This window comes from Melampsora larici-populina, assembly GCF_000204055.1.
Source record: "Melampsora larici-populina 98AG31 unplaced genomic scaffold MELLAscaffold_83, whole genome shotgun sequence".
Lineage (NCBI taxonomy): Eukaryota > Fungi > Basidiomycota > Pucciniomycetes > Pucciniales > Melampsoraceae > Melampsora > Melampsora laricis-populina.
Window position 1 is genome coordinate 14,840 of NW_006768847.1, and position 10,422 is coordinate 25,261.

General features: G+C 38.9%; 1 protein-coding gene across 1 annotated transcript; it reads right to left on the bottom strand.

Annotated features, from left to right (window-relative positions):
• Positions 1-2,604, bottom strand: MELLADRAFT_69173 (uncharacterized protein; the record flags this gene model as incomplete). The annotated part of the gene is made up of 6 exons (XM_007418028.1): positions 1-836; positions 900-1,028; positions 1,099-1,223; positions 1,291-1,534; positions 1,560-1,590; positions 2,287-2,604. The coding sequence occupies 6 exons, from the start codon at positions 2,602-2,604 to the stop codon at positions 1-3; spliced, it is 1,683 nt and encodes a 560-aa protein (XP_007418090.1).
• Positions 2,605-10,422: the final 7,818 nt, after the last annotated feature.

Here is a 10,422-nt window from a genome sequence, read left to right on the forward strand (position 1 = left end):
TCACAACATTGCTGTATTTATATCCTCCCATTCCATATCAATTTCATCATCACTCGAGTCATCATCTGCATCACCATCAGTATTAGTGATACCCTCACTTTCAGATTCAAGTTCAATATTGGCTACATTATCAATCTCGATAGCATCTTCTACCCCCTGCAAAATAGTTATAACACCTGGGTTCAATGAAATCTTATCTTTCGAGTACATATATTGAATTTTTTGAAATTGATTGCGCCATGCTACCTTGAGGTCAGTATTGCCTTCTTGTGATGGTGTGCAATGAATAACCTCGCCCAGACTTGTATTCCAATATGCTTGTAAATTGAATATCCGCACTAGCTTTTGATTGATAATAATTCTTGCGGCTGATATCTTACCAGCACCACTAAGCGAGTTCAAAGCCGGATGATTGATCAACGGTAGATCGATTGGCTGTTCATTTTCAGCAAAAACATGTGATTGAAGTCGATGAAGATGAGTTGAAAGCGACCTGTGGGAATTGATGGCCCACCGCATCACTCTTCTGACTTCCCAACCCAAGCGGCGGATTTCTTCAATGGCTCGATCGTGGTAGGCAATCTGGCGCATTCCGTGCTGTGTATAATCGTCGATCGCCCAGGGTTCGCGTCCATTGGTGAAGAGCCCGTCATTCCAGAACGGGTGATCAAAGTCAATTTCAAGAAGGGCCAAGTAGGTGATGTTTGTTGGTTGTGATCGATGGGGAGAAGTGGTTAAATATGTTGATAAGAGCCTGTGATACGTCTCCAGTTTCGTGTTCAACTTAGCGGCGGCTTCGCGAAGTGACTTGAGTAAATGTGGTTTATCGTTGTAACCTGTCAAGTACAACAGTCAACCAAATGAAAAGGACCAAAGTTGTCAAAAAAAAATATACTGACCAATACTCGAATTCTTCCCATCCCGTCGGCTTACATCCAATGGGCGCTTCTGCTCACGTACAGCCACAAACTGATTACGCACTTCTTGTTTGGCAAACCAGATTTTCAAAATTAGATCCTGTTCTAGTGCTAAAATCCACACAGGCCCGTAAGTAACTATTTTGTTTACTTGGAGATTGACATGAAGTGTGACAAATACCATTTAAGTCGTTTAAAATTGTCTCTGAGCCTATCTTGGCGCGTTGCTTTTCAATCTTTTTTTGAATTTCGTTGTGCTCAGTCAGTCTATCAGTGGCCTCTTCAACGTTTTCTGCATCTTTAGCCCTTTAACAATTGAAATTAAATATCAGCTTTTTGTATGATGAATCTAGATATAACTTTTGAAACTAACCAGAGTGTTTGAGCCGTCTCTTCTAACAATAGTAACCGTCCGAGTTCAATCTTTTGTTGTTCCTGAACATGGGATCGTTTTTCTTGAGATTGACGCTCCACATTCCATTGTTGGCGCAGGAATTCATGAGTGTAGCGAATCGTGGGGAACATGGAGCTCCTCTTGCTCGATAAGCTAGCAAGAGCGCTACTAGATTGTTGGAATACAGCCTTGGCATTTTGTAGCCTGCGAACAAGCCATTTGGCTATGTCAAATGACCATCAGCTTACAGATAAGAGCAAAAATAACGAAACCATGCACCTACCTGTTGAGTTGAGAGTGATTTCCACGAAGTAATCAGTTCTCCAATTTATTGATAACAGTCGATTAAGTCGTGTTGATATTCGATTGACCGCGACTAACAATGCGAGGAATGACCAAAAGCGTTCAAGGCCCTCACCGTCAGTCAATCCCCAAAATGAATTGAATCGTGGGTTGTAAAGGACTTGACAAGCCCAGTTGTGCACATAAGCGTGGAAAACTGATGTTCCAAAGCTGAGCCGATGCGCAATACCTTCCAAGAAATTTCGCTGTTGGTAGCTTATTAGTATCAATCTTAAAACCTGCATTATATTCAAGACGACTCACTTTCTTGATATGTGCTTCAAGCTGGCAACCAATGTCGTATAACACTCCAACTCGAATATTGGGTAAATCTAGCAACAGCTGCTCGAGAATACTCAACGGATAATAAAGCCTATATAAAAGTTTTAAGTCACGTTGATTTACTTGTAAATGTCAAGTCATGTTGAATTACTTACTTTTCACCTGTCTTGTAGATATTTGCCAGTTTAAGAGGCACATCGTGCCGGCAAGTACATCCAAAGAGGCCTGTGTCGTCACTCCTTTTCCATGAAGTCGAGTTCCTCACATCGTTTGCCGCAGTATGAGAGTCAGAACAAGGGTTCTACATCAAAAACAAGTCAGTTTTGTCAATCTAAATATATGGAATCTTACGCTACCTACTTTGATGCTCTTAGATTGGGCTTCAGTCGAGTTTTGAAGAAGCTCGTGCTTTTTCATACAGGATGGCTTGACAAACACTTTGGGATACTCTTCTTCGGTAGGATGATCTTTGCTTGATCGGGTGTAGTGCCTATGTTGAAAATTGCCGTCTAATGCTACAATCACATGTGGCTCTTGGGGTGACGGTTGTTCTTCATTGATTGCTGGACCAAAACAGCGGCCACACCGGTCCGCCAATAACTCAGCATTTGATAGATTCAGACCTTCGTTGTGAATCTTTTTGATACAAAGCATGATTGATCGATACATGTTGACTGAGCTGGAGAATTGTCTTCGAAGATCTCGATCGTGAATGAGTGAACTGTTTTGATTTGACTGAGGTTTCAGGTTGCGGTTACTTCGCAGATTCAGAAAGGACATCAATCCATTGATGAATCCAGTACTTGATATAACAGTTGCATTCCAAATTTGATGATGAAACTGAAGGAGTCGTATTGAAAAAGCTGTCTGTGGAGATTGAGGTGAGCTGGAGATATATCCATAGTGCAGAAGCCGTACAGGTTTGGGCATGCACACGCAGAAACATATGTAGTGCTTGCTGTGAAATCCTAAGAGTTCGATAATGTCAACAGCTTGCATCGTAAGTTTTGAATTTGGGCATTGACAGTCGATCTTCACATCAAGGTAAGAGGCTTCAGAAGTTCAATTTTGTGTTTTGTATTGAAGGTTAAGATAAGTAGCAGTCATTTGAGATTCGATCGCATTCCATTGAAGCTTGAGATTTCTTCGATCCTCTGCATTCCACCAATCACGACTTTCTTGAGCAAAGTAATGGGCAGCATCAGGTATCGGTATCGGAGAAGGAGGGGCTACTGGTTCGTCAGGTAAAGGCAAGAACTGATTCAACTCGTGGTTATCATGTAAGTCGTCATGATCTTCATTGGAAGCGGGAACTGGATGGGTGGTGATTCCAAGAGAAGCTGAAATTGATTGCGCTTTTCAAGGAGTCATCTTGGGCGGGGTAGCAGTTCTTCGACTCCGTTTCGACCTGAGGCCCATATTCCCCATCAAGTTTTTGGGTTTCCCCATATCGGTGAGGCGTATCTGAGGTTTGAACTGTGAAAGAGAGTATACAAACGATACAAAGATGGTTTTCGTGGTAAGTGAAGTGATGTTGTAAGCACCTGCTGAACGGTTCAGCTGGGCTTTATGACTCACCAGTGGCCACCGTGAACGGGTTACGGTGCTTGGTACCGTAGGCCTTCCTAAAGCCGGATTTGGCCAAGTTCGGGTCAAGATTTCAAAAAAAATCTTGGTTAAGTCTAGGCCTGTATTGAGGCCGAATCTCAAGTGTTTTCTGAGAACATCTGAGAGCAGGGAGAGTCCACTACCAGTCGCTTTGATATCTCTCTTCAACTCGACTTGTAGTGGGACTATACAGGGTTCCGCGGTGAAGTAAGCTTTTATTCCTTTTTTGTTTGTTCTTGTTTACTAATCTCATCTTCTTTGTCTTGAATTTGGTTCCTTTCATTTTGATTTCGCTTCTAGGTACTGTTCACTCAATTGAATACAAACGACTTCAGTTGGACCCTTTTCATCTCAATCAAGCTCAATTCAATTTTCTATTATGAGTATAGATTCAATTAATTCATCGCCTCATCTTCGCTTCAATCATCTCCACTTCGATCCCACTGAATCAGAATCAAGAACTTCTGGGCCTTATCTATCTGAATTTCGCTTTCTAGATGTGTTCCCATAGATTGCTCAATGTAATTGCAATTTTGATCATTATGTTGATCCAGATCCTTGCAAGTAAGTGTTACATCTTCTGAGTTTCCTGGATATGAATTTTGACCGTAACTGACAGTACTCTCTTTGGCTTGTTTGATTATTAGACCCCCAAAATTGAATCTCTAATTCACTATGATTTTCGATTTTGGCACTTAGTTTAGGTATGTATTCAATTTGACTTGTTCTCTTATTTGATCCCTTCTTGTAGAATGTTTTCTTTTGTGTTTAATATGTATATTTGCAAATGCATCCTTGAAGTGGTAACAAGATATTGTAATGAAATAAAATGAATATAATAATAATCTGATGTGAGGTGTTGAGAATTTCTGCTTGTATGTTTATATATGCTCTATATATTTTTTAGCATAATGCAGTGGGTAGAGAGTAGCTTTGCAAATTGAGTGAAATATATAAATAAAGAAAAAATATCACTATCATGAAAACATAGAAATTCAGATAAAGGACGCTGAGACTTTTCTGACAATTCCAGATCTCAAAGTGAAATAAATGAATAGAACTGAGCTCTGGCTATCATTGTTGAAATTGATTTCCACACCATTTGAGATACTCCAACCATTCTCCTTTTTTCTTTGATCTTCATTTTCTAATACAAAATCCCAAGAAGTCAAAATCTTATTCTGATTCTCTTTTCCGTATTTATTGGGGGCTACTAAAAAGTGCCCACAAACAAAACCAGAGACCACCTGCTTTAAGAATCTGGTGCAGTTACTAAAAATATTGGAGTGAACTGTGGTTCAGTCCCAAGGAACTGATTTGTCAAACTTAGCAAAGTCCCTTGTTTTTTGAGCTGTACTGGCCAGCTCAAACAAGGGACTTACACAAGGACCGCCGGATCCCCCCTTGACGTCAAGAGGGGTTGAAAGCCTCGCAATTTTGTCCAAAAAGTGTCTAATCCCATCTGCCTTTGTGTGTCATATCCCCAGCCAATGCTTAGTCATAAATCTCTTGATCAGTGAGCTTGGCCATCTATCAGCTCTCAGCTTGGGCTGAACGCCTTCATTCAACAGAAATTGTGCTCAGAAAACTGTATGAGCCTATCTGGAAGGCTCAACTTTGATATTTCACACGGGAAAATGTCAACATACCTCCATGAACCCATATGTAGTATCACATGCAAGTCATTTTGTCTCTGACTCTCAATGCTTCAATCTTCAAGATGCTTCTACTTCTTGTAACTCATCCTCAAACAACCCATCCGCCTGCAGCCCATTTGCCCATCTTACCTTTACCAATTTCATATCTGATCCAAGAGTCTACGATCAGTTTCTGGTCTGATAAGATGAACAAGATGAATCCTGATGAATCATACAAATCAATAACAGGACCAGACCCAAGGAGTGACCGTCATAATATTGCTTTATTTTGGTTTTGAATTCTTTGGTTCTTTTAAGGGTTTTACAAACATTTTCACAACTTGTCAATATAACTTCACTGCCAACAATTGAATCAGGATCAAAATCAAAACACGACCAGAATGAAATATCAATCAAATCAAACCAAGAATTAGGCATACCAATCAACTCATCAAACCCATCAAAAGATCAAACCTCATTTAATCATGATCAATCTAGCGAGAATGCTTTGTTTTTGTAATCCAACATCCTTGGTATTAAAATCCATCTTTTTGTCTTGTTGTATTGCTCTTATACTCCTCACTCAGAAACTGGATTTGGAAGCCAAGAGAAGATTTTCATTGTGCTTATGAATACATACAAAACAGCTTAATGGTACATAATCCATCCTTGAGACAATACAAAACTTTTGAGACTGAGAAAAAGATTGTAGAGGTTGAATGCAAGGTTACTCCACAAAAGGATTGTGCAGAAAAGCTTGAAGATAAATTGAATATGCTTTGGCTTGAATCCAAGCGCTTTGAAAGCTGCTTTCAGGTTTTCAAAGGCAATTTGATCAGCATTAGGACGTTCGGCGAGCCAATTACAACCTGAGAGGTGAGTATCTCATAGTAAGAGGGTTGAGACATGAGATGAGTGAGACTAGGCTCATCATTGGGACTAAATACAGGCATAAACTGATAGAAGACATCAAAAGCTTGTTCTTGAGATGATTGAAGAGGATTCCAAAGTCGAGTTTGATCAAAACCAAAGACTAACACTTTTGCACCAGCCAATTGACCAAGATCATCAAAATTGATCTCAAACATGGTTGAGCTACGTGATGCAGTTGGATTTTGATATGTCTTTGCCTGAGTAAACAAACTGTCATCTGATTGAGATTTTTGTTTGGATGCATCAACTGAGTTGGAAATTGTTGATATCTTATTGGGATTAATCAATGATCAAAACATTGGAGTCAAGGTCAACCGGTTAAGATGTGAGTTTGAACTCGACTTCTTGAATTGGGTTTTAGAAACACACTCATTCTTTTTGTTTCATCCTCAGAAGTTTCAGTGTTTTGGTTAGAGATATAGATGATACTAGCATGTCCAACATTGTCGATAAGTAATTAGCAAGCCACACTACAAGCAATGACGAACTTCTTCAAGGTCTGGCAGGCCTATGGATCTTTAGATTCATGCTTCTTGACCTTAAAACTTTAACTTTTTGGGAGTTTGGATCTGGTATCAAACTTTCAATCATTACAACCTCTACAAGTGAAATGACAGCTAACTAATATTTCAAATAATCTAGATCAATTTCTCGTGATGAAGGCAAAAGCAGCCGACATTATCAAGTTCAAATTTGATCAAATCTTACCAATAATCATCATTCGAGTAACATCAAATTCAGTCTTCTTTTTTTCAAAGGAGGAACACTGCTTGAAAGAATTTTGAGCTCATTGATCTCCTTCTGAAGACTGCAGAGGATGTATTCGTACTCAAATTGAAAATCGATTGATCAAGCAAAACTCAACTCTGGAATCAATTATTATTCTTTGGCATCATTGATATCGATAGCTTGTACGCAGGATTCAAAGAAAGGTGAAGATTTAGGATCTCACATTAATCTTAAACTAGCCTTGATCAGAGTTTGTTTCTTTGATCTATGTTGTTTAAACTATTGCTTGAAATCTGTTGAAAACTCCATAGCTGACATTGCTTTTGATACTATCAAGCTTTTTTCAAATGGGTCACTAGATTGGTCGATTGATAGTGGAAACAGATGAGTTTTAACAAGATATAAAAAAAGTAAATAGGAGAATTGACCTATGAGCTCGAATTTATTATGAGTATATAAAAAACTATAACACATTTGATATTAGATCACTGGATCACGGTAACAATAATGAAGTTAGTAATATATCAAATTTCATGAGTTATTGATCAATTCTCAATATTTCAGACCTAGGATTCAATCAGCTTTTAAAATTCTTTTGTAGTTCACGGAAATCACATACTACAGAAGATAGTCACCCTTTATCTTCAACTCCTCATCTTGATAAACTCAAAAAAAGCTTACACCGAGTATCTGCTGTTTCCAATAAATGTGTTTGTCAAATAACCACTGATTAATTCTTTAATTTGGTTCATTTCAGGTACAAAAATGATCATCATCCTGGATTATTCAATCTGCAAACAAGTGGAGGAGATGCTTTGATATTCTCTCACTGTTAGTCTTGACCCATTTATCCGGCTATGAGTTTGAGTTTGAGTTTGAATTTAACTTTCTTTTCTTTCGCAGGAATTTAAGTTCTTCCATACATCTCCATGCTGTCCATTCATCGGCAGAATTTCTTCCTCGGAATTGCACTTATTCTGCTGCTCATGATATTGAGTTTTCAATATTCATCTTTCTTTTTTCAATGACTGATTTCAGCAAACATTCTCTATAGGGACTAGATACAACTAGAAGACCGGGAAGGCTATCATCAGACCAAGCAATCTTGAACATATTGGCTTTGTTTGTGATCACAAACATTGTCAATCTGCTACTCAGTTGTTAACTGATCATCTTTTGTTTTTTCAAGTCTGCGACTCTGACTATATCATTACCTCTCAGCCCCACAACAACAGGAAGAAGAACAACCTCAACCCATCATCACAATCCAACTCAGGTTTGAAGCTCATTACAGCCACTCAACAACTGTCATTCAAGTCAAGAACAGGATTCTTGGGATCCTAATGAAGAACTCTGACGTTCTTGGAGCCCTTGGGTAAGTATGCCAATTTTTCCTATCTCTTTGCTGTTATTGTATTGCAACTTATTGCAAGATTACCAACAATAATCAATGATTAGGTGAAGAGAGTCTAGATGAAATCTACACAAAGCATTTCAATGCTAAAACATGAATCTAAAAGTCTGAAGCTGAGATCTGTTTGCTCCACTTGAACAAAAGGTCAACAAATCTTATGTAATTTTTACAAAGATTCAGTTCTACCTATGAAAATTGCAGGCGAGTTTGATAAAAAAGGATTGATTTCAAAGATTACAACTTATGTGACGGGAAACTCATGTATGTCTGATTCTTTGGGTTTGGCTCTTTTGGCCCAATTGGAAAAAACTTGTTGAACAGAGCATTGTTATTGAAGGCTTGATAAATTTGTTAAAAGCTATCATCAAAGTAAATGCTCAGCTCAAGATTGAGAAAAAAGTTCATCAGATTCATATGATCTTTGATTTGCTCAAAAGGAATGCTTTTAAAGAGAGTCATGAACTCCTTCCCCCATTTTCTCCAATCATACTCTATTCACTACATAGGCTGCTATCACATGATTTCTGATCGTTTCTATTCTTGATAGATATGACTGTCATTCATACTTGATGTCCAAGAGATACATATTTCCTTGGTTTAACACACATCAATGCTCATATACAGTCAAACCTGCGCAAATTTATACCCATGCAGCTGTGTAACTTGTGATAATGCATACACAAAAATTGAATCTTGATTATTTTTAATACTGCCAAGTTTGACAACAGAATTGTGTAACCCATCAAAATGCATAGGAAATTGTGTCCAGCAAAATTATGTGATTGTGTGGGTTTGTTTACTGACACTTCAGCAGTGGGCAACACACTTGGCGACCTCAACCTGACACAATTTGTTTGCAACCGCAATACCTGAAGCATCTTTCCACCAAAAGCAAAAGCAGGGTGGCAGCGGATTGATGGACAGCTGTCTCAGCATTGAGGGACTTAGTTAAGTTAGGGGTTTGCCAAGTTGAAATTTTGTGGTGTTTGGGTTATATGTGACATGGCGGTGTCAGCCGCTAATTTGCTAGTTGCCAAGAAAGCTGAGATTCATTAATTACATACCAAGCTTGGAACCACCGCCGACCTTGTTCTTGGGGTCTAATGGCCTTTGTTCAGCCCGTAATGCAAGGAAGCACGTTCTGACATCTGTTTTGGTGTACCAAACCTTCAGAAATAGATCGATGGCTGCCGCTGATATGGAATTAAACTTGTTAGTTTATAATAGCGCTTCAAGTGTTTGTGATGGCTTACGTGGTAGACTAGATAAGCTTTTGGGAAGTCCAACTTTCTTACGCTGCGCCTCAATATCCTTGGCCATTGTTTGAAATTCATCAAGCCGGGCAAAGGCCTGATCTTCGTTCCTCAAATTATTGGACCTAGAAATCTCACTTAGTATTTGCAATTCAAATATGAAAATGGGACGCTTACCATGTTGCATGCATCTTTTCCTCGAGGCAAAGTAACTTGCCTAGTTCAATTTGTTGCCGTACCTTGATATCTTTAGCAGTAGTGCGGTTACACTGTGAAAATAATGTATTTTTCCAAGGTAAAAAATGATTGACATTAATGCACAAAATGATTAATAATGCAGAATTGATGCAGAAAAATGCAGAATTAATGCAGAATTAATGCAGAATTAATGCATTTTTGATCATTTTGTAAAATAAATGTAATCATTTTTCACCTTGGAAAAATACATTATATTCGCAGTGAATTAGCCTCTCTTTCAGCTTCCCATTGCTTCTGAAAGTAAGCTGAGGTGTATTTTGAGCCAGGTTGGTAAGGGTTGGCCTCCTTGCATAATTGTGTTAGTTGTTGTTGAGCTTTGTGAACACGTAAGGTCAATCTTTGAATATTCTTAGGAGCCAATCACCTGTACCTGCTAGAAGTAGCAAGGCCAGCGCTAAGGATCATAGCTCAATTGCTTGAAGCCGGTGTAAACGGGTGGACGTCCGCAAAATAGCTATCAAGGGGTCAAGGAAAGACCAATCATGTTCGAGTCCTTTGCCATCGGACAAACCCCACCCCTCGAGATACCTTGGGTTTTAGAAAAGCTGACAGGCCCACATGTGTATATATTTGTGGAAGACTGATGTGCCGAGAGTAATGCGGTCTCGATGTTCAGGTAGAAGGTTGTGCTGTGAAAAAGTGGGTAAAAACATAG